Source organism: Lupinus angustifolius, chromosome LG10 (assembly GCF_001865875.1).
Source record: "Lupinus angustifolius cultivar Tanjil chromosome LG10, LupAngTanjil_v1.0, whole genome shotgun sequence".
NCBI lineage: Eukaryota > Viridiplantae > Streptophyta > Magnoliopsida > Fabales > Fabaceae > Lupinus > Lupinus angustifolius.
The window spans coordinates 15,268,338-15,294,691 of NC_032018.1; the positions used below are offsets into that span (position 1 = coordinate 15,268,338).

General features: G+C 34.0%; 4 protein-coding genes across 8 annotated transcripts; 3 read left to right on the forward strand and 1 right to left on the reverse strand.

Moving 5' to 3' along the window:
• Positions 313 to 5,281, forward strand: LOC109358223. The gene is made up of 12 exons (XM_019602326.1): positions 313 to 688; positions 1,228 to 1,387; positions 1,590 to 1,790; positions 1,874 to 1,938; positions 2,149 to 2,176; positions 2,506 to 2,585; positions 2,655 to 2,741; positions 3,017 to 3,067; positions 3,372 to 3,593; positions 4,263 to 4,356; positions 4,864 to 5,004; positions 5,088 to 5,281. The coding sequence occupies exons 1-12, from the start codon at positions 470 to 472 to the stop codon at positions 5,168 to 5,170; spliced, it is 1,431 nt and encodes a 476-aa protein (XP_019457871.1). The 5' UTR covers positions 313 to 469; the 3' UTR covers positions 5,171 to 5,281.
• LOC109358224 (D-amino-acid transaminase, chloroplastic-like) lies at positions 916 to 26,354 on the reverse strand. Of its 2 annotated transcripts, XM_019602328.1 has the most exons (8): positions 26,130 to 26,354; positions 25,533 to 25,579; positions 24,997 to 25,175; positions 24,145 to 24,824; positions 22,796 to 22,918; positions 14,696 to 14,699; positions 3,749 to 3,758; positions 916 to 927 (listed from the first exon to the last, which is right to left on the reverse strand). In XM_019602328.1, exons 1-5 carry the CDS (start codon positions 26,284 to 26,286, stop codon positions 22,824 to 22,826), a joined length of 1,158 nt encoding a protein of 385 aa, XP_019457873.1. In that variant the 5' UTR covers positions 26,287 to 26,354; the 3' UTR covers positions 916 to 927; positions 3,749 to 3,758; positions 14,696 to 14,699; positions 22,796 to 22,823. The 2 variants fall into 2 exon arrangements, with proteins under 2 accessions (XP_019457873.1, XP_019457872.1); XM_019602327.1 differs by lacking the exons at positions 916 to 927; positions 3,749 to 3,758; positions 14,696 to 14,699 and having other exon boundaries at positions 22,562 to 22,918.
• LOC109358220 (myb-related protein 3R-1-like) lies at positions 7,217 to 15,150 on the forward strand. Of its 3 annotated transcripts, none has more exons than XM_019602322.1 (14): positions 7,217 to 7,333; positions 7,968 to 8,160; positions 9,283 to 9,337; positions 9,950 to 10,007; positions 10,351 to 10,445; positions 10,587 to 10,690; positions 10,867 to 10,995; positions 11,187 to 12,969; positions 13,055 to 13,206; positions 13,240 to 13,398; positions 13,913 to 14,027; positions 14,122 to 14,352; positions 14,863 to 15,000; positions 15,052 to 15,150. In XM_019602322.1, exons 2-13 carry the CDS (start codon positions 8,084 to 8,086, stop codon positions 14,983 to 14,985), a joined length of 3,081 nt encoding a protein of 1,026 aa, XP_019457867.1. In that variant the 5' UTR covers positions 7,217 to 7,333; positions 7,968 to 8,083; the 3' UTR covers positions 14,986 to 15,000; positions 15,052 to 15,150. The 3 variants fall into 3 exon arrangements, with proteins under 3 accessions (XP_019457867.1, XP_019457868.1, XP_019457866.1); XM_019602323.1 differs by having other exon boundaries at positions 11,187 to 11,410; positions 11,447 to 12,969; positions 13,055 to 13,398; XM_019602321.1 differs by having other exon boundaries at positions 13,055 to 13,398.
• On the forward strand, positions 17,896 to 21,432 carry LOC109358222 (protein NRT1/ PTR FAMILY 1.2-like). 2 transcript variants are annotated; one of them, XR_002108932.1, is made up of 5 exons: positions 17,896 to 18,063; positions 18,548 to 18,765; positions 19,373 to 19,917; positions 20,233 to 21,266; positions 21,301 to 21,432. XR_002108932.1 is itself a non-coding variant. In XM_019602325.1 (4 exons), exons 1-4 carry the CDS (start codon positions 17,958 to 17,960, stop codon positions 21,122 to 21,124), a joined length of 1,761 nt encoding a protein of 586 aa, XP_019457870.1. In that variant the 5' UTR covers positions 17,896 to 17,957; the 3' UTR covers positions 21,125 to 21,432. The 2 variants fall into 2 exon arrangements, 1 of the variants encoding a protein (XP_019457870.1); XM_019602325.1 differs by having other exon boundaries at positions 20,233 to 21,432.

Sequence of the window (26,354 nt, forward strand, 5' to 3'; positions counted from 1 at the left end):
ATTTTTTATTGATATTGGGAATTAATACAATAAAGATCACAAATTTGGTAGCAATCAAAATGCATTTCAGCTATACTAGCAAAGCCTTATTTGATATAGAATCTCACATCTATTTATAATAATAACTTACTACAAATCAAATTACCATTAGCACATTATTATTAATTTTTTATCTAGTCTATCGTCGATACATTAAATACATTAATCTAATGGTGTAAGAAATTTTCGACCCGTAAATATTATACTAAGTCAAAGTTTCAATTACTCTCAGCTATATTTGTATATTTGTTAGTGGATTAGACACCCATCAATATTACAATACCTCTCTTTCATTTTTTGTGATGTCTGTGTTCTCTTAGAACAAGTTTGATCATTTTAATGTGAATGTGAAGATTACTTGCTGTTGAAGATACATACAAAACATTTCTTTTGAAGACAAAGTGGAAGTGACTTAGAATAAATAAATAAAATGAGATCGATGCGTATGATGATGATGGTAATGGTGATGATAATGATATATTTCGGATCGAGATTCGTGATTGTTTCGGGCCATAGAGGAGGAATACTAATGAAGGTGGAAGGAGAAAACATGTTAAATGAAAAACAGATACATGAAAGTAGTTTCCTTACCAGAGTTGTGGATTTCTTGTGGCAACCTGGAGATTCAGATTATCATCATATCTGGCCGGTATGTTGTTCCTTCTACAATTCTTTTTCGGCTTTCGAACTCAAAACTCGAGACAAAATCGAACAACTTTGTTATTTGTACAACAACATTGTATTGTATGTCAAAATTTAACAACTTTGGTTTATTTGTACAACATTGTATTGTATGTCAAAAAATAATGCCTTTATGGGTGTGGCATTGGCTAAAAAAGTGGTTCTGATGCAGCAGAGTGGATTGTTGTCATCTTGCTTTGTCAATACCTATACTAATGTTTTAAATTGCAATTACGGTCCGATTATGGTCTCTGTAGTAATTACTTTGATTCTAGTAATTTCAAATGTGGTCCGATACGATTATGTTGTGGCCAAATACGACTGCATCATTGTGATTCAGTGTCACACCAGAATTGTAGTGTGATACAATTGCAGTGGTCATCACAACCGCAATATTATGGCCACGTCAGATGATACTGTCAACAATTTGAAACACTGCTCTATACTGTTGTTGTCTCTAGATAGCATGGTAAGGAAAAGTAGTGATATTGGATGTTACTTGTGCAGGATATGGTATTTGGGTGGCAAATTGTTTTTGGTACCATTATTGGTTTTTGCGGGGCTGCTTTCGGCAGTGTAGGTGGTGTTGGTGGCGGCGGCATATTCGTTCCTACTCTTAGTCTTGTTATTGGGTTTGATCCAAAATCAGCCACAGCTCTCTCAAAATGTATGTCATTACATTTGTTAGCTTATTCAGTATCTATAGTTCTATATACTCTTGTAAAAAATGATACAGAAAATAGTCAAAGAAAACAAATGATAATTGTTTCTTCCTATGCAAGCTAAGTTAATAGAAACTTAGTATACTATAGTAACAATGTAACATCCTTTGACATAAAAGAGAAAATAAGAATGTTGTGTTTTTTCAGGTATGATAATGGGTGCAGCTTTATCAACTGTTTACTATAACCTTAAACTAAGGCATCCAACATTGAATATGCCTATCATTGACTATGATTTGGCTCTACTCATTCAACCAATGCTCATGCTTGGTATTAGCATTGGAGTGATCTTCAACCTTGTTTTTCCAGATTGGATGGTCACTATACTGCTTATTGTTCTCTTTTTCGGTAACGATTCGCGACTTTGGTTGGTTAGTTAGTTAGTCACTTTTGTTTTTGTTACATCTTTTGCTGATTTTGTTGGATTGCAGGAACTTCAACAAAAGCATTCTTTAAGGGTGTTGAAACATGGCAAAAGGAAACCATAATGAAAAAGGTCTTATTCACTTTACACATTTATATTATTTTCATTGCTTATTCACTTTGTCTATATAAATTAATTGAGTAACATAACTACTCACTTATGAAGGTTTTCAAATAATTTAAGTAGTTATGAGGAATGTTTTGATTCTTCTTAATCATGAACTTTACTTCTTAATACTGAAAAAGTTCATTGCTAAATGTTTGAATCTCTCTTGTTTTCTAGGAAGCAGCTAGGAGACTAGAATCAAATGGTAAGTTCAGAAACTTTCTTTATGTGTAGTTCTATCTTATATTTGTTGTAAGTTTATAAACATAATTGAGTTGGGCACGCGATTAAAAAAAGTCGGATATCTTGGTTCCACTAAAAGAAGTGGCATGGAAGATAACACAACAAGAACAACCAAGCCTTTATCCTACCATGCGGGGCTGGGCTATATGAATCGAGCGACGCTGTAATATTCTATCATAAATCATGTTCATCAACAAAACATTGGTCTGTACGGAAAGTAATATGACACCAAATGTCACCATCGGAACATTTTTCTTTTTGTTAGAGTGTATGAAATTTTCTCATTGACAGATTCTAGTGGTGAAGTAGAATACAGACCAATTCCTAGTGGACCTAACAATGGCATTGCAAATGAGAAAGAGAAACATGAGGTTAGTGTATTACTCTAGTAAGTTCATATGGATAGAGTTGTTTTCATATGTAATTTGGGACAATTTCAGGTCACAGTTCTTGAAAATGTATATTGGAAGGAGTTTGGACTATTGGTTTTTGTTTGGGTTGCATTCCTTGCACTACAAGTTTCCAAGGTCTTCTATTTCCTATTTTGTATTTTCTTCCTTAGAATAGTTTTTATCAAAGAATCTATCTTTGGTTGCAATTGCAAGTGAGGCCACGGTTGCGCGGTTATGTCGTGTTCATCACAATTGCAGGCAAAAGTGGGAGAATACGACCGAGGCAGTTGCAATTGCTGTCACGATGTAGTTGTGGAGACTGCCTAAATCGCAATATTCCATCGGCAACTTCAATTTTTAAAACCTTGAATTTATCTAACTTGACTCTAATAATCTCCAATTGACAACAGATCCAAACTGCCAACTGCTCAACACCATATTGGGTACTAAACTTGTTACAGGTAATCCAACTCTGCAGTTTTTTTTTTATCGGCAAATAATCGATTAAAAGTACAAAAAGTTACATGGAAAATAGTTGAATAAAATCATATAAGCGCTGCTAGTAGCGAGTCTAGGAGCAGTATAACGCTAAACATTCGCATCGGTTATAGTCTCATTCAGAATAAGACATTACAACTTTTTCACTTTTTCCTTGAATCCATAACCATGATTTCAAATATTGTATAACTAGTTCTTAATTGTTGTGAAAAATATGATTCTTTTCATAGAAACTGTTTGAAGCATGATTCTTTTCATGTTATGCAGATTCCAATTTCAGTTGGAGTATCAACTTATGAAGCAGTTTCTTTGTATAATGGAAGGAGAATGATTTCTTCCATAGAAAATGGAGGTGGAAATTATAGTGTTCTTCAGTTAGTTATATATTGTTTATTAGGAGTACTTGCTGGAATAGTTGGTGGCTTGTTAGGACTAGGTGGAGGATTCATTATGGGACCCCTATTTCTGGAGTTGGGAGTCCCACCTCAGGTGTGTTTTAATTGCAGCATTATAAATTCGAGTCGTAGTTCTGCCGATAGTTACATGATTCTCTCGTTTAGCCTTTTTGTCGTGTACTAGATTCAGCTTACCACATACTGGTTTTCTTATAAAAGAAGTCTTGTAATAATAATGAAAAAAGTGACGAATCAGGTAGAATCGGGTGCCACACACCAGAACTCGTGCCGATATGGATTGTAAGCATTTTAAGAAGATGGGAAAAGAAAAATGTGTTAGGATCTGAAGCTCTTTGGAGCTCTCTAAGGCCAATTTTTTATACCAATAATTGGTTATTCTTGTGTTCAATTAATCAATCATAAAATCCATTGTCACTAATCAATTTTGGTTTCATCCTTATTTAAGTTTATCAATTAGTCAATCTCATATGAAATTGACTAATCAGAAGACAAAATTAACAACTGCTGCAGAGGATACATATATATAGGTTATTGAAGATTGTTTTTTAAATAACGATTTTGGTAGCGGTTTTAGAAATTTTGAAAACCTTAACTTTCGGACAATTGCGGGTATTTACGGTCGATGCTGCCACAATTATGGCCGCGGTACATTTTTTGGTGACTCCCAAAGGGCCAAAACCTTGACATATCGGTGTTTGTAGCTGTCACATTAACCGGATTAATGGTGATTTTGTGTGTACAGGTTTCAAGTGCCACAGCTACCTTTGCTATGACCTTCTCCTCATCCATGTCTGTTGTAGAATACTACCTGCTCAAACGTTTTCCAGTCCCTTATGGTTTGTGCTTGAAATTTTCTAGTTAGCTAATTGTTTTTATATTTCAATTATAGAACATTTCTGCAAGTGTGATAAAATCGAGTGTTAAATTACAGTCGTAATTGTAGCCACAATATTATAGTTTTGATAGTTTCCTTAACCTCATATTAGTTACATTTATGACTAAATTGGTCATTTTTTCTAACAATTATGCACATCATTCATAGTTAAAGGGTGAAATGTTATATTGGTTATTGAAATTGACAACATTAGTCAATTTGATCTCTGACATGACAAAAGTTTCGATTTGGTTCCTTGACATGACAAGTGTTTAAATTTAGAAATAACTTGTAATTTACAAAGTGAAAGACCAAATTAATCTATAGTCTACAAAGTCGGAAATCAGATTAACATTTTTCTAATCTCGTAAATCCAATTAACTAGTGGTATCGATCATAAGGATTAAGTTGATATTTTACTCGGTACCTTATCGTCTCTAACCTATGCATTTTGTTGATTGTTGGACAGCTATATACTTGACTCTAGTGGCTACTATTGCAGCATTGGTAGGACAACATATTGTGAGAAAGTTGATAATCCTATTTGGGAGAGCATCACTTATCATATTTATACTAGCATTTACAATATTTATCAGTGCCATCACACTAGGTAGACCTTACAATTCTCATTTAATTTGGTATGGTTTTATGCACATTAATTAATTCTGAAATGTTTTTTCATGCATTTGGTAGGTGGAGTTGGCATTGTAGCTATGGTAAAAAAGATTGAGAATAATGAATATATGGGATTTGATAACCTATGCAAGTATGGTTGATACCACATATATTTTAAAGATACTTGGTTTAGGAAATTGGGAAGGTGAATATTATTATATATTTGTTTTGTATAAGCTAGAATATTCTTTTGTATTAATCATTTTACAATGACACAAATGTACTATATGAAAATAAATGTTTGTTTTGTAGTGATATTTGTTGTTGGCAAATGTGATTTAGTTAACTCCATGTGAAGTTCATATATATATATATATAAAAGATATTACTAGATTTTTAGGTATCGAAATAGGTCAAATATCAAAAAGTTCAATTTATTTAAACGATATTTATTTGAAAAGACAGCCACATATTCTTGAAAAAATATCTTAGATGATGAGATACCTGATTATTCAAAAAATAGTAAAATGCCCATCTCTGAAAATAAGTTAATAGATATTTATTTGTTATTTTATTTTTTGTTCTGTTATGCTATTTATTAGGAATCTTGGTCAGTTTCATTTTTTTTGTGTCAGTTTCATTTTTTTGTGTCAGTTTTTTATTGTGATTTTCAAGACCCAAGTTTACTACTATTTTCTCTATTTGATTTCCTTTTTCAATGTCAATTTTTATGACTTCCTTTTTCAATATTAACTAGCAAGTTACCCGTGCATATGCATGGACGATACAAGTTACCCGTGCATTTGCACGGGACGATATTTTTTCCGCATGATTAAGAACACATATTACATGTGCATTTATGATTAAGAATATGTATGTTGCTCGTGCATTCGCATGGTTAAAGCCATATACGTTACCAGTGTATTCATATTGTTAAAAATTATTAATTATATATAAAATCATACGGTCAGACCATACGGTTTAACTGTTTAAATCGGATAAACTTAATACGGAACCTCTTCTGGTTTAACATCTTGCTCGACTTTCTCAACATTGTTTTTTACACATACATAACATGATATAGTTAGTAGTATCCTATTAATCAAAAAAATCATCAATAAATTTATAATTTCATTATTATTTGATTCTAAAATAAGATTAGTATAAAAATAATATTATTTAACTCTAAAATAGCTACAAACAATATGTTATGATTCATATTATTATTTTAATATTGCTATAGTAACATTATATTTTAATATTGTATAGGTAATCATATTCCTTTTATTTTTAAATAAATCACATGTCATGAGGGCTTGAGAGATTGACACATGTCATGAGGGTTGAGAGATTGACACATGTCATGAGGGAGTTCTTGAGAGATTGATACATGTCATTGAGAGATTGATACATGTCATGAAGGCTTGAGAGATTGACACATGTCATGAGAGAGTTTTTTTTATTATATAGGTAATAGATTTGGAAATTGATAGCATTAAGATGAATTTTAACCTCAAGTACCAATGACAAATAAATTGTTTTAGAAATACCAAAAAAAGGAACAAATTAAAACTTAATGATACACTTACATTACCAAAATAAAATGAATTTAATATTATATACATTTATAGTGTAAGTATTTTTTATACAATTAATAAATCATCTACTATTCATATGTATGTTAATCATTAACCATCGTTGATTAATGTAAATTAATCATAAATGATATTTATATTTTATACTATTAATAAAGTCAAAACAAGTAATAACCACCATGGTATAATTTTTAAAATTCATTTTTATCCTTAATGGAAACTTCCACATTTTTTCATTAATATATTATTACTTATCCACACATTCTTTTTTATCTTATCTCTTTCTCAACTCAAAAATAAAACAATAGCACATGAAAAAAATATATCCTACAACTCAATAATGATTATTAGATGCCCGAGAAATTTATAAAAGTTTTATGTATATCATATCAATTATTACATCTTATACTCTTAAATTTACATTTTCTATTGAATTTATATGTTTCATTTTTTATATTTATACACTTATATCAAAAAATAAGAATGTGGGTCGACCGGCCATGCCGAGGGGCACGCTAGTACTTATAATGTAAAAAAACTTTAGGAATATATAGATTTTAAATTAATACAAAATAGCAACAAATATTAAATTTTACCATTGAACACTTTTTTGAATATATGAAAAACAAAGAACACTAACTCCAACGTCTCTCTCTCTTGTGATCGTTGCACAGTGCATTTTTTTCAGATCCTTTCTCTCATTCGGATCTGCAAATGCACACTGTTTTGGTGACTCTATCTTCATTCTTTAATGCTCAATTTCAATTTTGTTATTTCACTTTTCCTTATTTGAATGAAATCATGGTTTGTTACTTTTAATAACAACAATCATTTCAATTTTATTACCCTTTTGTAATTAAGGTATTTGGGTTATCATATCATAGCTAAAGTAATTGTTTTGAAGCGAAATGGGTTTTGGTTAGTGTTCCATTGTTAGGGTTCAAGAATATTATTAGTTGCCTTTTTTTAGTTTTTATTGTTGAATTGTTAATTGAGTTAATACCTAAGAAAAATGCCCTTAATTTAGACCCCGGTTGTGTTTTTTGAGAATTTTCATTTCTTAGGGACTAAATTGGGAAGTACATAGCAACAAAGTGTTGGTATAAGGTATAAGACTACCCTGGTAGATCCTCAGGATGACCAAAAGGTGGTTCGATTTCTGGGAGTGACACTTGTTGGAGGGAACCATGCACCCCGAAAGAGATTAGTTCCTTACCCAAGAAAGGGCGAGGGATACCCTTGGTAGTACCAAAAAACTTTTGGGAAGTACATTTTCATTCTTAGGAATGAACTATTTGTATTCAGTACTTTTAAGTTGAAGAAAATTTGTATCCTCATCTTTGTGTTTATTTCTTTTGTGAAGGTGTTTGGTTCTATGGTTCCTTAAAGGGACTATAATGATTTGGAGAAGCAACATAGGAGAGATTTGCAGCAGAGTGGGAATTGGGGTATGCTTTTTTACTTGTCTGCCAAGAAGCTATGGACAGTGACCGGAAAATCCCCGTCCCATCTGATCAGCCCATAGACGGTGTTCAGAAAACTAGAGCATTACATGGGTAATTGTAGATAACATTATCTTTCACTATAATACAATGCATTTGTTTCTTTTGAATTTGTCCTTAACCTTCTATAACATTTGGAATGTGGATGAATGAGTTCTGTGGGATTGGGAGATTAGGAGAGATGTTTCATTTCAATGAATGTCCACTTTATTCTAGTACCTTTTTCCTGTGTAAGTCGAAGTAAGATGGAGTATATGTAGTGTAAGTTTGTTTAACAAGAGGCAGACAAAAATTATTGTAGAGGTGAAGATTGGAGATTATAACATACCACAAGTCACTAGATTTAAGGGAGATGTGAACCATAGAATTGAAGTGGGATAGATGCAATGGCGGAGTGCATCAACTGTCATATGTGATTGAAAGGTGGTGCTCAAGCTTAAGAGGAAATTTTGCCATAGAACTATAAGACCCTCAATGATATAAGAATGAATGTTGGGTGGCAAAATGTCATCCATAATTACATGGTTCCCTCATTCAGCCTACGCACCGCGTACCACATGCCAGGTTCGTCATAACGGAAGTTTCGTAATAATGTGAAAATTGATGAACCGCATAGAACTTGGTACCGTGCAACAAAACCGGTACTACATATCATGTAACTATGATGTAAACAAGAGAAGGAAGTTAATGTAGTAAAGATGAGAATATTGCGTTGGAGGAATGGACACACTAGATAAGATACAATTAGGAATTGATGCATTAGGGAGAAAATAAGGGTAACTCCTATTGTAGAAAAGATGGTAGAATCACGCCTTACGTGGTTTGGGCATGTGTGGAGGAGAACGTTAGAAGCTCCAACAAGGAAAGTAGGTCAAATGAAGGTTAGTCCAATTTCTAGAGGTAGAGGGAGGCTAAGAAAAATCACAGGCAAAACAATTAGGAAAGATTTTGCGATCAATGCTATGTCAATGGACTTGATTTATGAGAGAGTATTATGACATCGTTCGATTCACATACCCGATTCCACCTTGTGTGCTAAGGCTTGTTGTTGTTTCCCTTAAAGCAATAATGTCAAGTTTTTCTCTAATTTTGCAATAGATCATAATTAATACCTTTTTGAGGAATTGAGAATGAGGTTAAGTTAGTTTGTGCTAATCATAAAATATCTATATGTAGGAGGACTTCTGGCCCTACAAGGCGCTCTACAATAGGGCATTGGACACCTGAGGAGGTTATTGTTCAGATACTTGAACATTTTTAATCTTTCTGAAGTTTGTTAACATCATTTTACAATTTATATATACCTTGGCCATTTTATTATGTTTTGATATAATAGTGCAATTAGAGTTTTTGATATACCCGTTTTTACAATTTATATCTACCTTGGCCTTGTTTTAATTTTTTTGATATAGTAATGCAATTAGAGTATTTGATTTAACTAGTCACATCTTCAAGGAAATTCATGGGGAATATATATCAATAAAAACTAATCTAACAGTTTTGTATGTTTCCTGCTGAAAACCCCAAAAGGGAGGATGGGTTGTGAATAAAATAATATGTATGCACCCTGTAAACTAAGCACCTTCATTGCCTTTTTTTATGTTATTTATTTCAATAATTGTATTTTTAACTTAAATTGATTCTAGATATTATTTTTAAAAAAATTACAATTTATCTCTACCTTGGTCCTGTGTCTAATATTTTTTATATAATGTTGGAATTAGAGTGTTGGATGTTACAGGGTTTCCTTTTTCTCCCTTTAATTTGCATAATATAAATTTTATGATAATAATTATGCATAAAATTATTACACATTATATCAATGAGTTTTTATCTTATGCAGGATGATATCTTGAGAAAGGCTGTTCAACAATTGAAAGGAAAGAATTGGAAAAAAATAGGTATTAACGGTATCGATATTCAGTACATTTGAAACTGGTCATGATCCACTGCATCTATCATTGTTTATTTAAGTTATATTTTTTTAAAGAGTTCTCTGCAGTTTGGCATTTAATGCTTAACTGAGCTGATTTTCCTTCTTAACTTTCTAAAATCAAAGACATAAAATTCGTATTTTACGGTCCTCTAAATTAGTTGAGGTTCTACTCTTATGTGTTTAGCTTGTCTCTTGCATAGGTTCTTTGTTGTGCTTGTGTTAACCATCTTAAGCATTTCGTAATATGCAACTTCATTTTGCAATATGTAGTTTTGTAACTCGTCTAATTGCCTATCATGTGTTTGCAGCTGAGTGTTTCAAGGATAGAACTGATGTACAATGCCTACATAGGTGGCAGAAAGTTCTAAATCCCGAGCTTATCAAAGGTCCATGGTCTAAAGAGGTAATTTCTTCTATTATTGTTTCTTTTAATCTTATTTTTGCATGTTGAAGTTTTCATGATGTTACCTTGGATTGTATCAACACTGTAGTTAGGTATTAGATAGCCGATATGAACTCACCTGTCTTATCCTAATTCAACCAGGAAGATGAAGTAATTATTGAATTGGTGAACAAATATGGCCCTAAAAAATGGTCTACTATTGCACAACATTTACCTGGACGTATTGGTAAGCAATGTAGAGAAAGGTATGGCTATTGGATTTTTACTGGTTCTGTTCGTTCGTAAGCCAGAAAAAATGTTTTCTATTCAAAAGTTTGCTTGGTGGAATAATGTCCTTACATTTATCATGGTGTCTTCCTATCCATAAAATCATATTGGAGGGTATGTCTTCATTTTAGTATAATTTGTGAAAACTTATTAGGTGGCATAATCATCTTAATCCTGCTATAAACAAGGAAGCATGGACGCAGGAAGAGGAGTTGGCTCTAATACACGCTCATCAGATTTATGGGAACAAATGGGCGGAATTAACGAAGTTCTTGCCTGGAAGGTAATTATATTTCTTATTCACTGATGATTGGTGTGCGGTTTGGTTATCTAAAGTACTGCAGCTTCCGGTGCGAGAAAGGTGACAAACTCAGTGTTAAATTATAATTACAGTATTCTGATAAAATTTGATAATTTTTTCTACTCGGGGATGCAAATTCTTTCATCATAATACTTGTGCTTCTGTTGAAACAGGACAGACAATGCTATTAAAAATCACTGGCACAGTTCTGTCAAAAAGAAATTGGATTCTTACTTCGCGTCAGGCTTGCTTAATCAATTCCAATCTGTACTTCATGTGGGAAATTCAAATCAATCAATGGTTTTAGCCTCTTCGAGCTTGCAGTGTGGAGATGATAATGGTTCGAAGCAGACAGAAGGAGAGGAAGTTCCAGAATGTAGTGAGTCAGCTAATGCTGGTCATTTTCCATTGGCAATAGAGATGAGCGATGCTGGCTTACAAACTAGAGAGGATTATAGACGAAATGAAGATTGTAGTCATGGAAAGGATCATGGTTCGTGTCAAGCATGCTGTTCAGACAATGTTCGCCAAGATACTCACACTTCTCAATTTATTGATCGGAAATTCTCACTTGAAGTCGGAAATCCCATCAGTGAGGATTGTCAAATTAATTTTCATTCCTTCACCAATATCTCATCAGAGGGCTTGATGCAGGAATCCTCCCAATTGCAAAGAGATTGCAATGCTCCTCATGAAATCTGTGACTATAATCCATTTCAAACTTCAGTGAGTTTAGGTGTTTCCACATCCACGGGACATACTTCTACAGATTCTGTCAGACCAGAGCTGATATCTGATGATACATGTGGCAGAGTCTTTTTCTCAGAGGCAGCGAATGATGCATGTTTTTGCTCCGGAGATAATAAAGGTGTAGATTTTGTCAACTTTTCTGGATATACTTCATTTCTTTGCCAGTCATGTGATATCCGTATGCCTGAAACCAGTGGAACCTCAACTTCACAGCAAAGTTGTCCTCCGTGTTTTTGTACTTTTAATACTTCATCCTCCCAATCAGTTCCACCAGTACTTTCTGCTAGTGGTCACTGTCTGGTCTATACTGCCCGTGCCGATCAATTATTTGGGCCTGAGGATCAGCAGATTGTTTCTGGGGCACCTGATAATTTCGTTTATGCCAATGACATGTCAAGTTCTCCTCGTGTTTATGATATAGATAAGGAAGTAATGCAAGAGTCACCAGATATTGTGAAGGATACTTCAAAGTTGGTCCCTGTAAAGAGTTTCGGATTTGCATCAGATTCTATGCAAACTTGTTATCCAACAGATGAAAATCCAACCGCACGTATAAAAAAGGAGGATGCAGGAGCTCTATGTTATGAGCCTCCTCGGTTTCCTAGCTTGGATATTCCTTTCTTCAGCTGTGATCTTGTACAATCTGGGGCTGATATGCAGCAAGAATTTAGTCCCTTTGGTATCCGCCAGTTTATGATGTCATCAATGAACTGTCTAACACCTTTCAGGTTGTGGAACTCACCCTCTCGTGATGATAGCCCAGATGCATTGTTGAAAAGTGCAGCCAAAACTTTCACAGGCACACCGTCCATATTAAAGAAACGTCGCCGTAGTCTGTTATCACCACTATCAAATAAAAGAATTAGCAAGAAGCTTGAGACTGACATGACAGCCACGTTGACCAAAACTTTTCCCAGCTTTGAAGGCATCTTTAACGGCAATGAGACTTCAGAAGCAGTTTTGCTTTCTCCAACTGCATTGCAGAATAGGAACTCTAGTGTGTCAGTTGATGATGGTAAAGAAAATTATGGACCAGCCTTTAAAGGGGAACGAGTGGAGGAGAAAATGAAATCTGCAATTTTGGACAAAATGAAGTCAGAAAATGATACCGTTGGCTGTAATTCTCAGAATGAAATTAAGAAGCGACCTCTTGACATTGATGCTAAAATGAAGATCGTCGTTGGTGCTGCCACTGTTGCTGAGATTGTAAGAACTGGGTTTTGTTATCTGGAATTTGCAAAAAATGTACCTCTCTCGTTTGCTAAACTACTTCTCTGTTCTTTTTTTCCAGGTGCACCAACCTTCTGGAGTTCTGGTTGAACATGATATAAATGACAGGTTATTGTATTCTCCTGATCAAGCTGGTTTTAAGTCAGACATTGTTCTGGATTCAAGTGCTAGAACTCCCAAGAAATTGGACAATAACAGTTCGGAAAAAGCTCCGAATCAGAGCATCCCTTTGAAATTATCTTCTGAAAATCCATGCTCAAATGTTGACTCTCCTTGTGTTCGTGCAAAGGAGCATGACAGACTTTCAGTTGCTGTTACTTGTGTACAATCTGTCTGTTCATCAGCCCCAGGGGAGAATTCAGGGGATCAAACCAGAAATGATGGCCCTTTTGAAACTAGTAACATGTAATATTCTCTTGAGCATTTTTCAACAAAATCACTTTTTTTTTTAAAAAGCACTTATAAGATGGTGAAACATGTTTGTGCAAGATTTTTCCAATATTCGGAATCTAATAATCTACTTTGGGTAGCATTAGATTATAATTGCGCGAATTAGAAGAGAGAAAACATGACAGAAAACTAGAACAATAAACTTGATTCTTTAATTTTAACCAACCACATAATTTATAAAAAAATAAATCACCTATTTTACACCATCTAAAATAACTTATTTTCTAAGCTGAAACAAACGGGGCCTAAATTACATATTCTTATCTTTTTATTTTTGCTGCATGCCATCTTTCATTTGTCCTTTTATTTTCTGTGCTTGTAGTTAATGCTACTGAGTTGTTTTGGCAATGAAACATTAGATTATGTTTCTCTGGCAATTGTTTCTCTTAGTGCTACACCTAAAAATCCAAATTTTTTATTGTTTCTATTGACAAAAGTATGATTTTGACGTTTGCTTAATTGGTGACAGATTTGGTTCAACACCTTTCCGGAAAAGCCTTGAATCACCTTCTGCGTGGAAATCTCCATGGCTCTTCAACACTTTTCTGTCCAGTCCCAGATTTGCTACCGAAATTACAATTGAGGTACTACTGTAGGTTCTGTTGGATAATCACTGTCTTGATCTTGAACAAGATTCTAGTTTTGCCACCGTACTAAAAACAGTAAACTTGTATACAGGATTTTGGGTATTTCATTAGCCCGGGTGATAGAAGCTATGATGCAATCGGGTTGATGAAACAAGTCAGCGAACAAACTGCTGCCACATATGCCAATGCTCAGGAGATTTTGGGAAATGAAACTCCTAAGGCGTTGAAGAAGGATGCAACTGGAAACAAGGATGGGAACCATGAAAATAATGATCCGCGCAAACAGGCTGGAAACAATTCTCAATTGGCTATAAATTCTTTGGTAAAGCTCGATTTTCATAGCACTGCTGCCAATATATTTCATTTCCCATTTGTTTTGTCCATGCTTCCTTCCCTTCTCTTCGCAACATGGTTCGGTTTTTCATTACATGACAAAAACTTGTTATCAAGAGTAGGAAAGGAATTTCTTAATTGTGCTTAGGGTCTTGCTAACTAGTGCCCTAAGTGTACTTGTTAAGGAATAAATAACTAGAAACATTGGAAACCAAACCTGCTAAACTCAATGTATTTGAATATATCATTTTTTGCTGGTGAGTTCTTGCATTTTCTTTTTTTACCATTAGTTTCTACTCTTGTGATATGATATTATCCCTAATCTTTACTTCTACGCTAGAGTTTGTTTGTCTCTTGCTTTGTCAATGTACATAGTTTATGATAGAACATTATGGCATCGTTCGATCTATGTAGCCGACCCTACCTAATAGGATAAAAAGGCTTGGTTGTTGTTATTGTAGTTTCTATTCTAGCTGAATAGCGTAATTTTTGTTTTCAGATGGAGCGGCGAGTACTTGACTTCAGCGAATGTGGAACGCCGGGCAAGGGTGATAACAGCAAATCCTCCTCAGCTTTGAGCTTCTCAGGTCCTACTTCATACTTGCTGAAAGGTTGTAGATAGCTAATTGTCAATTATTGCTAAAACCTCCAGATTTTATGAGTTTGCACTTGAAGTTTAATACACTTCAAGTACACATTTATACATAGCATGCCATTTTTCAGAATTTTTGTTTCTGCTTCTATGGTGACAAGGCTTGTTGTAATTGAAATTAAAAACATTATTTAACATTTTTTATAAATGATTAATCCAACAAATCTAAATACTGTGTCTGTTTAATCAAATGGAAACTTCTACCCCTTTTCTTGTATGTAATTTGACATGCACAATTTAGGTGGTGTAAGACTCCGCTAGATACCTAGAAAGACCAAGATGTCAAGGGTTCGATTCCTGTGAGTGACACTTGTTGGGAGGGATAGTCACGCATACCGAAAGTAATTATTTCCGTACCGAAAAAGAGATAGAAGTTTACATTTCTTGAATGTAGTTTGATATGCACAATTAAGGTGGAAAACTCAGGGTTTGGGATTAGCTTCCCTTGTTTGATATTAGTCTTATGTTGAAGAGCAATAAACATAGCTATATCTTGTATTAGCAAATCAACTTTGTTTTAAGAACACTATTTATGTTAAAAAAAATACCAGGTTGATCAGAAAACTCTTTATAAGACTGAACCCTTTTGAGCTTTACAAACTCAGAAAAATGGAAAAAAAATGTCCGCTGGGAGAGTTAGCCCCACGTACCTGTGGATGTTCTCGGTTCGGACATGATTGCCTCCAGTGCGAGGATACTTGTGGGAAACCAAAAAAAAAAAAACTCAGAAAGCTTGGAGTTCAACTTCAAACCTCTCAATTCTTTTGACTTGGATTATTTCTTGCTTCTCTTAACTTGTCTTGTTCTTGCAAGACAATAGCACTTAAGCTTGATATATTTTTTAATTAGTATTTGAGTTAGAAAAGTGATTCTCAAAAGCCGATTCAAGTTCTTTATGCGTAGGAGGATCAGATTGTTGAAAGTTGGATACATTTTTGTAAGCAGATAATAAACAAAATCAACTTGATATATGTTCGGAATTTGATTTGTCATTTAGCTCAATAAATTTGATTTGTCATTTAGCTCGATAAATTTGATTCATAACCTAAACGATTCACATTTGAGCTAAAAGTTAAACTCGTTAAATAAACGAGCCAAATAGAGTTCGACTTATTAGGTTCATAGACTGACTTATATATATATATGTATGTATATATATATATATATATATATATTTTGAATACATAATCATTATTCAAATTGACGAATTGAACTAAACACTTTACGGATTTTTGATGCACTAAACCAATTTTAGTTAACAAGCTAAACTGAACATTTCCTGAACTTCAACCGAGCTAAATTCGAGTTGGAAATATAACTCGTTTTAAATTAAGTAAATCCTTATTGAGATAAATTGAGTTGGGCATAGTTCAACTCGATTTTCAACCCTACATCTTCATCACAATCATTGTGAGTAACAATTGTTACTGTGTGAGCATACTCCATTCCTTCCTCATTGGATGAGCTCTCTTCTGAGTCATCCTACATGTCATCATAGCTTTTTGGGTAGCTTCTTCAACATATTATAGCTTAATAATAATGACTCAACTAAATCTATGACTATAATATTATATGTTCACAATGTTATAATTACCTTACGGGATAATTAATCTCAACAGTGACACAAGTGAATTTATGAGCCAAAAGGGAAACATGTCAAGACTGAGATGATACATTAAACTAACTTGTTGTCTTCACTTTTCTCCGCACTTTTCTCTAGTTCAAAGGAGTACACATATGTTGTCCTGACCAATCACAAACACATGGTACCTGAAATGACAAAAAGTGTGAGACAACAGATATGCTCCCGTTCAAAGAGGATTTTCCACATGCCCGAAGTATTTATTGAGTTTTGACTACACATGATAAGATTAATTATGCAATTAATAAAAACTTTTTAGACCTCAAATATCTTACACAAATTATTTTTAATAAATTATCTGCTATGATAAATTGAATCGATTTAGTTTAGTTTGGTATAGCATGAAAAACCACACTAACACTACTCTATGCACACAACCCTATTTTTTGTCTTGAAAATGAAGCACCTTAAATATTTTATTCTACTATGGAGGTTCACTATTTTGATGTGATACATAGAAAATTAAATGTAGATAAAATCTCAAACTCTAAGGCCATATGTTCTGACATTAAAATAAAATAATGATTTGATTTAGAAGCCTCATACCACGAGAACCACGCTCATTTAAAATGCAATTATATAAATGACATAATCACATCCCCAATAGTGATAGCTATATAATATAGGTTTATTAATCCTTTCATGGGTATAAAATAATTAAAGGACTTCTGGTATGTATAAAATAACCCATTTAAAAATGATCTTTAAATATTGTATATAAATAAAATTAATGAGTTTTAATTATGAGAGAAAATGTATGCACTAACGGCGTATGAATTTTATACAGAATTATTGCATCATCTATCAATTATCTTTTATCGACTCTTAAAAAAGTAGTATTAATGAATGTTGGATGATGTACTAACTATATAATACACCGCTAATGTGTTCAATTTGAATAAAAGTAAAGAAAGTTTACTTTTTTAGACAAAAATATTTTTATATGAAGATAATAATATTTGAATAAAAAAATCTACTATATAATAAGGCCAACTCTCTAGACAATAATTTTTCATATATAACATTTAAATTCATATTATTACCTAAGAAATAAGACATATATCACATGGTTCCTAAGAGACTTTATGTACACATATTTCTTCTTTTTTTTGGTAACATAAAATATACATATTCCAAAGTAAAAGTATTTTCCAAGATATGAGTATGCTAAAACATGTATATTATATATGAAAAAGATGTCTCCATATTTAAGAGTAAGATCCATATATCTAAGTCTTTGTCACAATAATGAAACACTCATACCAAAGTCTAAAGGAGCAAGCAAGGATAGAAGAAAATAATGGAACATTCTTCTACAGATGTGAAGGTTATGGAAGAAAATGGCATCTCTTCTTTATCATCTACACCTACAAAGGGTGGCTTAAGGACCATGCCCTTCATCATAGGTATACACTCTAATATATAGTTACATGGTTCCCTCGTTTAGCCAGTATATCAATTATCGGGTCTAACATATCACGTGATAGGTTTCATATAGCAGAAGTCTTTGTAATAGTAATGTAGAAATGATAACCGAAACTAGTATCGTTATTGGTTATGTAGTAAGCAAAAGTGCATAGTTTTATTCTTCAACAAAACACATAATTTATACAACATGAAAAAGAAAACTGGCGCAGAAAAAATAAATTCGTACCTGAATGGCATAATGAATCACATAAGTGCTCTAACATAGTAGGTGAATAGAAATATAACATATTGGTTTTTTATTGCCTAATGAATAGAAACATAATAGCTTATGAGTCATACTGATCAACAATCGTGAATCATGTAACTGTGCTCAATCTTGTATTTTTTTTTTTTGCATGATGTATATATGATTATATCATATTTTACCACCTTTTTGATTTTTGAAACATGTTTTGAATTCAGTAAATGAGTGTTTGGAGAAGGTTGCAAGCTATGGAATTATGCCAAACATGATATTGTACTTGAAGAATGATTATAATATGGCTATTGTTAATGCAACAAACCTTCTCTATACTTGGTCTGCCATATCCAATATCTTATCCATCTTTGGTGCCTTCCTTTCTGATGCTTATTTGGGTCGCTTCCTTGTCATTTTCATTGGTTCCATCTCTAGCCTTCTTGTAAGTTCCATCAATCCAATCTTCTTTACTTTTCCATCAACATATTTATTGCTTAGTGATCACGAGGTTACAGGTTCAAATACTGGAAACAGTCTCTCCGCTTACAGGAGTAAGGTTGTGTATATTGATAGTCTCGTACACTAGGCTACCCTATATTTACTTCCTAGGATATTGTTCTTTAAATAGTGTTAAATTTTGGGTTTGGATTCTCTAATTATAGAGGTTTATGAGTTTCGGCGAATGAAATATGATCGACCAGTTCATGAACTCAATTGACCATATTCGGATTTTAATGATTTTGCACTTGTGTTATGATTGTTCAATTGTCCACAAGATTGGTCTTGATCAATTGACTTCAAGAATGGTCGATCATACTTTAAAATGGTCGAAAGTAATCAAAGTGACCAATCTCGAAAGAGAATCCAAATTGGTTAAACTGTGGTTACGATTGCCATTATGTTGCATTGATCATGATAACTACCACAACTGTAATATCGCATTAATCTAAAGGAAATGTAGGGAATCTATTTTAAGAAAACATGAGATAAATGACTATTTTTGTTATGTTACCTAACTAATGCTGCTCTAATATTTCTTATCACCACAGGGTTTAACCATTTTGTGGTTAACTGCCATGATCCCGGAGCTAAGACCTTTCTGTGAATCACACAACAATGTTTGTAACTCGGCTACAGCGGCCCAACTTGCAGTTTTGTTCCTTTCCTTAGGACTAATTTCAATTGGAGCGGGCTGCGTTAGGCCTTGTTCCATCGCCTTTGGAGCAGATCAACTGTCGATTAAAGAAAACTCGGGTAATCAGAGGCTTTTGAATAGCTACTTCAATTGGTATTATACCTCAATAGGAGCTTCAACCCTTGTTGCATTCAGCACAATTGTGTACATTCAAGAAAACCTCGGTTGGAAGATCGGGTTTGGGGTGCCTGCAATTCTCATGTTAATATCGGCTTTCAGTTTCATTATTGGTTCACCATACTATGTCAAAGTGAAAGCAAAGGGTAGCTTACTTGCTGGTTTTGTACAAGTAGTTGTTGCAGCTACGAAAAACAGAAAAATTAATCTTTCAGAATGCATCTCCGATCAGTATTATCAAGGCCACAATCCGGAGGTGCTCGTCCCTACAGGTAACCTAAGGTACTTCTCTGATTATGCTTTCTCATGTGATTAAGCTGTTCATATTTGCATGAAGCATCAAATTTCCTCTTAATTTCACTTCTCGGATATTTTTTCTCATTAAATACTATTGAGAAACTGCAATGATTTATTAACCTTTTTTTAGGCTGTTTGTTATGTCTGATTTCTTCACATATGAATGTTTTGATTTTCTTTTGATAAATTCTGATCTTCAGGGAATGCATTGTAATTTCATCATTTAGACAGTTTCATATCATATATTTTGCTAATCGATTATTCTGAGAGTGAATTAACTAACTGCTCTCCCTTTTATAGGTTCTTGAATAAAGCTTGCATAATAAGAAATCCGACAAGAGACTTAAATCCGGATGGATCGGCTTCAGACCCGTGGAGCCTATGCACGGTAGGACAGGTGGAGTCACTAAAGAAATTGCTTAGAGTCCTTCCGATGTGGTCCACAAGCATCTTTATGATGGTGTCCCAAGGCTCATTCTCCACTCTTCAAGCAAACACCATGGATCGTAGGTTATTCGGTAATTTCAAGATTCCGTCAGGATCATTCACTACAATCATGATTGTGACTTTATCAATAGTCATCCCACTATACGACCGTATAATGGTACCCCTAGTCGCAAAATATACAGGCCAGCCTAGAGGATTCAGTTCCAAAGTTCGAATGGGGATCGGATTGTTATTTATAATTGCAGCTAAAGCAACATCCTGTATAGTTGAAACAATGAGACGAAATGCAGCTATCGAAGAAGGGTTTGAGTACCAACCTGATGCTATTATTAACATGTCAGCCTTATGGCTGGTTCCGGAGTTTGTTATGCTTGGAATCGCTGAGGCTTTCTACCCAGTTGGGCAGGTCGAGTTTTTCTACTCTTACTTCCCGAAGAGCATGTCTAGTTTCGCGATGGCGATTTTCACGCTCGGACTTGCGGCTGCCGATGTAGTAGGGAGTGTTGTGGTGAACACTGTGGACAAGGTGAGTAGCATAGGAGGGAATGTGAGTTGGTTAACAACTAACATTAACCAGGGCCACCTCAATTACTATTATGCATTACTCACTTTCTTAGGCTCAATTAACTTCCTCTACTTTCTTGCTGTTTGTCGGGCTTATGGACCTGATCGCGCCGAAGAACTTGATGCTTCAGCAAGCAATGCAGATGAGCAATATGATTACAGGGAGTTACCTTCTTCCTAGATTAATTTTTAGTACACAATAAAGCAGAGAAATTATAATATTGCAGAGCTATGTTGTAAGGTTGTGTAAAATTATTTTGTTGTATTTAGATATGTGAAAGGAAAGGGTTTTATTGTAGTCTTACACATATATACAGGCTAGAGTTAATGATGCAAAATGAAGGATAAGACTTCTAGATTAGTTTTGAGTATTAAGCAAGAAAGTGTGGGGGTATTAGCTAAAGTGCATCAAGATTGTAACCCGAAGATATAGTACGAGCTTTAGCGCAACGATAAAATTGTTTATGTTATAACCTTTGTTTACGAGTTAAAATCCTGGAAACAATATTTTCGTTTGTGATGGTGAGACCGCATACATGTATTCTTCTAAGAGTTTACCCTCGTTTTCTTATGTTACACTAAAGCTTGGTTTAAGAGCCTTATCATGAATTTTGCATGAGAAAATTGGATTAAATTTTTCAAACAAAGTACTATAAAACTTTTGCAATGTAATAAACTTATCTTGCCAAAATAAATAACAGTTTCTTTTATTTTAATATTTTCTGTTCTCATTTCAATTGTTTTCTTTTCTATGTTACTGAAGTGGGAACAATGTTTACAAACCTATATGTTTATGACAACATTGTTCAGTGTCTTGTAAGGGAATGCTTTTGAAGGATTCTCTAGAGAACCCTCTTATTATGAGTGTTTTTGGTGTGGTTGTTAATATTGTTCAAATAGAACTTGTGGCCATTTTCTACAAACAGTGAATTTGCATCATTTTCTACAAATAGGATAACATTGTGTAAGTTTTACAACTTAGAAGGTGAATTTGTAAAAATAAAATAAAAATAACAGGAAGAATCTGAAAAAGTAAATGGATGCATAGAGAAAGGAACAATATAACAACCATAATTTTTAGTCAACAAGGTACCCAAATAACTTATCCTCTGTCTTAGAAGAAGGCTTTTCAGATGGATGAATGCAGTAAAAGTTAGAATACTTACATTAATAGTTGGATAAATGACTTTGATGTGCAACCAGATTAGTTTTATAATTGTTTTTGCAGCCAGTATGATAAATTTTGAGATGTTATTATTATTATTGAGGAAACTTTGGTGAAAATAAATTCATGTAGATTATTTGGGGAGGTTATTTTATGCATGTAGTTTAAAAAATCATAAAATAAAAATTATATGCAAATTTGTGATATAAAATATTCAAAAGAAGATGAGTTTTGTAAGTTTTATCTGTCATCCTCCCCCACCCATCTTTCACTCCTTTTGAAAGGACATCTTGTTTTGTCAAATTCTTTTTTTACTGGTGTTTGGGGTAGTATCTGCATCGGATCGTGTCTTCTTATGGCTGTTTTGAATGCACAACGCAATTTCGGTAGTAATATTACATTTCAGTTGGCAAATGTAGTCAGATATTTCGGGTAGTGTAAGCTATCAAGGGGTAGTAACTCATATCGGAGAAAATTTTGCACAAACAAACTAGAAGCACATTGATGCTAGCATCAGCAATTTAAAGATTATCATGATATAGGGAAAGAAAATGAGTCAAATTTCCATCTGAATACAAATTCTAATAACATCACAGACTTTACAAACCAATGAGAAATGAAGTTAAGTTACATGGCACCCTAGCAGCAGTAGGTGCAAATTGTATGTTTCAGATGAAGCTTCATCACAAAATGTAGAAAAGGGTATGAAGCTTGGTCAATAAGAAACAGGTATACGAACAGTTGAGGGGCCTGACTTCATGTCCTCGACTATTAGATTGAAGAGAGCCTCAGTTACAGGACCTTCTTTACCTGCAAGGAATGTATGGCAAAATCAATCAGTTCGTGAAAAGGTCGAGTAAAGAACATTCTATTTGTTAATGAGTTAAGAGATGACATAACCGACCCCTGAAGCTCTAATACAAACTAGAAATCAAGAGTGCATAAGTTAAAAGGCCTATATGCTATGATGCATGAGTAAACCAAAATGGTTTCGATACTGGGAATATATTCGGTATGACTACTTGTTAGGTAGGTATGTTTACTTACCCAATACTCACTTGATGAGTAGGTATCTGATAGAACTCAAGTACAAACCAACATCAATTCATACAAAACACCAACATTTGTTGTGAAGTTTTTCGATTTGATGATAAGCAAACTTCTACTTTGCTCCCTTTTAGATAGTGACTTCAGATATTTTTGCTTACTCGAAAGACTATAGATTTCTGTTGACATCTTGCAGTCAGAATATTATGTATATTGTACTTATGATTTAATTACTTTGTTGTTCATATTTGTATATTTCTATATAATATATCTTCTCATACTCATAGACCTATACCGCAGTTTTCAGAAACTTCGCGTGTATCAGTGCCCATAATGGCACTGGTACCACTCATACTTGTATCCATCCAACTTAGCTTATATGCATACAAGAAATGCACACTGAAAGTAATCAACACCCAAAACATGAGAAAAATTAAATCTATTAATGATTGAAATATGGCTTGTTAAAAAGATCTTCAAACAAACAACAAACCAGGGCTATTCATGACAAAGTATACGCCACAAAGGACTAAGAACCAAATGCATAAAATTGTTGCAGATACAATCTTTTCTGGAGGGAAATCAATGTAGTAATGCAAAAATGGGGATTCTGTAGAATGATCTAATTGTCAATGCAACATCAAATATGAAGCAAAGGAGAAACAACCATGAACCTACCACTCTAATCAGTGAAAGATCCTAGACTTCCCTGAATATATAACCAACATAGAAGAAAAATCAAATACCTGCTATAACTACCAGCATCTCAACAAGCCCTCGGTAAAATGAACAGCATCTGTTAAAAAGATGCTAACAGGAAAGGATATGCAGTCTAGTTGCAAATTTAAAGAAGCATCACATATAAGCTCCTTTAAGAAGCTGTGTCTGTTAATTCAGTGAACTCAAGCCTTACCAAACGGATATTGATTTTTAAGAAATTGAATAGCTTTTTACTTAAGTGTAGATATTAAAGTAGTAAAAACACTCACCATCTCCTATAACCTGCTCATCCCACTGCACTACAGGGTAAATAAGAATTCCACTGCCAATAAGCATCATTTCATCTGCTTTCTTCCCTTCATCCACGGTTACGTTTCTCACCCTTATACCCTGAAGCTTACCCTCCTTCACCAAACACTCGGCAAGGGTTAAAACTCTCTTAGCCGTGCAGCCACTTAGAATTTTGTCAAAGTGAGGCATTATAAGCTCCTTCTGTTTAGTGACAAAAGCAACATTCATATTAGGCCCTTCAGCAACAAACCCATCACTATCAAGCCAAATCCCTGCAAATGCACCGACTTCTTCAGCCTCCACCTTCGAGAGCACATTTGGAAGGTAATTCACACTCTTCGCGGTTGCAAACTGGGGTGGTTTAATGGGGATAGATGAAGTAACTACTTTAACGCCCCTCGAATTAAGTGGTGCTGGTAACAGATCCTGTATTACAATTGCATAAAGACTTGATTGGTGGCAGCCAGATGGAGATAGCTGAAAATCACCAGGTCCTGCTGAGAGCCAATATCTAAGTGATCCTTTTCTACACTTGGAAGCACTTACAGTTTGTATGAGTATTTTTCGTATGCTTCCGCGATCAAATGGAGGATCTATTTTAGACAAGGATGCTGACCTTAAAAAGCGATCAAGGTGTTGATCTAGCTCATATAAGTATCTGCAATGCACAAAATACAACATGTGACCACTTTAGAATGTAGTAAGCTAAAGTTTAGGGATACTTAAAAACAAGACATTTCCATAGGTCATTATTATAAACAATCATACTTCATAACATTATATATTTAGTACTAAACTGCATATGCTAAGGTTGTATCATGTTCACTAACCCGTCGATTATTGCTGCCGTATCGAAGACACCGTGACCCCTGTGGACCATGTGGTCATCCATAGGAATAACCATAGCAGCTGGATCCGTTGTTATCCCACCGAAAATGCTAGAATACATGGCAAGGTATTGCTGCTTACCTTTTATGCTTTCTCTAAATGTTTTCAACCTTTCAATGGCCTTATTCATGCAACAACAACAGCAAAATGAAATCATTAGTAACACAAGAATTGCTCATTTAAAATAATTATTTTTGTGATTTAAATTACTGCTAACATAGTATACTCAGTAACAGTTTTAAATTGTGATCCGCTAGCATAATTGTGGCCGTAATATTTGATTCTGGGTCTCTAAAACCATATCTTGGCCGTAATTATAATTGCATGGGCCGCACTTTTTCCACAATTGAGATAAAAGAAACATAACCGTAATTGTAATCACAACCGCAATTTAAAATAAACTTACAACAGTTGGCAAGTAAAATTGGCAATGCGAAATGGAAAATAAAAAATAGTGAGGAGAAATGTATCTATCTACCTCTGAGCAAGATAAAAGTGGAACATCAGACACTTCAGTTTTAGAATCTGCAATGCCAAAACACTCCATTAGTTTAGAGACTCAATTACTTTCAAGTGTATTACTACTACTAGTTCACACCTTTTTCTATCAATTTGGCCCCTAAGATTGAAATTCATCAATTTCTTCTATGACATTGTAAAAATTGTCAATTTAGTTTTAAAACTTACACATTATCAATCAATTCTTATAATCCAAGGACCAAATTCATCAACAATGTGAGTATTACAATCTCAAGGACATATTTAATTTGATATCATTCATCACTTTTTACATTAATTTTATAAAATCTTACTCGATACTCGTAAGTAAGGTCCAGTAATGCGAATGAGAGAATTATATAACTTTTTTATATTAATAATGTGCAAAGTCAACGGATGAAATTAATGTTTTTAAAATCTCATGGACCAAACACATCGAGATTGCCAATAGGACAATCTCGACAACAAAATTAATGTCGAGTGTTTTAAATTGTACTTCGCAGCTGCAATTGTGGTCACAATATCGGCAATTGCGGTAAATGCAATTTATTATTTAAAAGATGACATTAGAACATACCTAGTCGTTGTTGTGATTGGTTGGAAATTGTGAGGGAGACACGTGGATGAATGCAGTGTCTATGTGATGAAAGAAGAGGAGAATGATGAAGCAATTTTGATGATAATAATAATAATGAAGGTTGATTTTGTGAAAGAAGGAAATGAATTGAAGCCATGGAAGGTTAAATGTGAACACTACACTCACGTGGAAACTGAAAGCAAAAACGGTAACCACTACTTCCTA

Coding starts and splice junctions, on each gene's coding strand:
- LOC109358220 (XM_019602321.1), top strand. CDS start 8,084: ATGGACAGTGACCGGAAAATCCCCGTCCCATCTGATCAGCCCATAGAC. Junction 8,161..9,282: donor AAAACTAGAGCATTACATGG/GTAATTGTAGAT, acceptor ATCTATATGTAG/GAGGACTTCTGGCCCTACAA. Junction 10,996..11,186: donor ACGAAGTTCTTGCCTGGAAG/GTAATTATATTT, acceptor CTGTTGAAACAG/GACAGACAATGCTATTAAAA.
- LOC109358224 (XM_019602328.1), bottom strand. CDS start 26,286: ATGGCTTCAATTCATTTCCTTCTTTCACAAAATCAACCTTCATTATTA. Junction 25,580..26,129: donor CCAATCACAACAACGACTAG/GTATGTTCTAAT, acceptor TTGGCATTGCAG/ATTCTAAAACTGAAGTGTCT. Junction 24,825..24,996: donor ACGGCAGCAATAATCGACGG/GTTAGTGAACAT, acceptor TGTGCATTGCAG/ATACTTATATGAGCTAGATC.
- LOC109358223 (XM_019602326.1), top strand. CDS start 470: ATGAGATCGATGCGTATGATGATGATGGTAATGGTGATGATAATGATA. Junction 689..1,227: donor ATTATCATCATATCTGGCCG/GTATGTTGTTCC, acceptor TTACTTGTGCAG/GATATGGTATTTGGGTGGCA. Junction 4,357..4,863: donor ACGTTTTCCAGTCCCTTATG/GTTTGTGCTTGA, acceptor ATTGTTGGACAG/CTATATACTTGACTCTAGTG.
- LOC109358222 (XM_019602325.1), top strand. CDS start 17,958: ATGGAACATTCTTCTACAGATGTGAAGGTTATGGAAGAAAATGGCATC. Junction 18,766..19,372: donor GTTCCATCTCTAGCCTTCTT/GTAAGTTCCATC, acceptor TTATCACCACAG/GGTTTAACCATTTTGTGGTT. Junction 19,918..20,232: donor GTCCCTACAGGTAACCTAAG/GTACTTCTCTGA, acceptor TCCCTTTTATAG/GTTCTTGAATAAAGCTTGCA.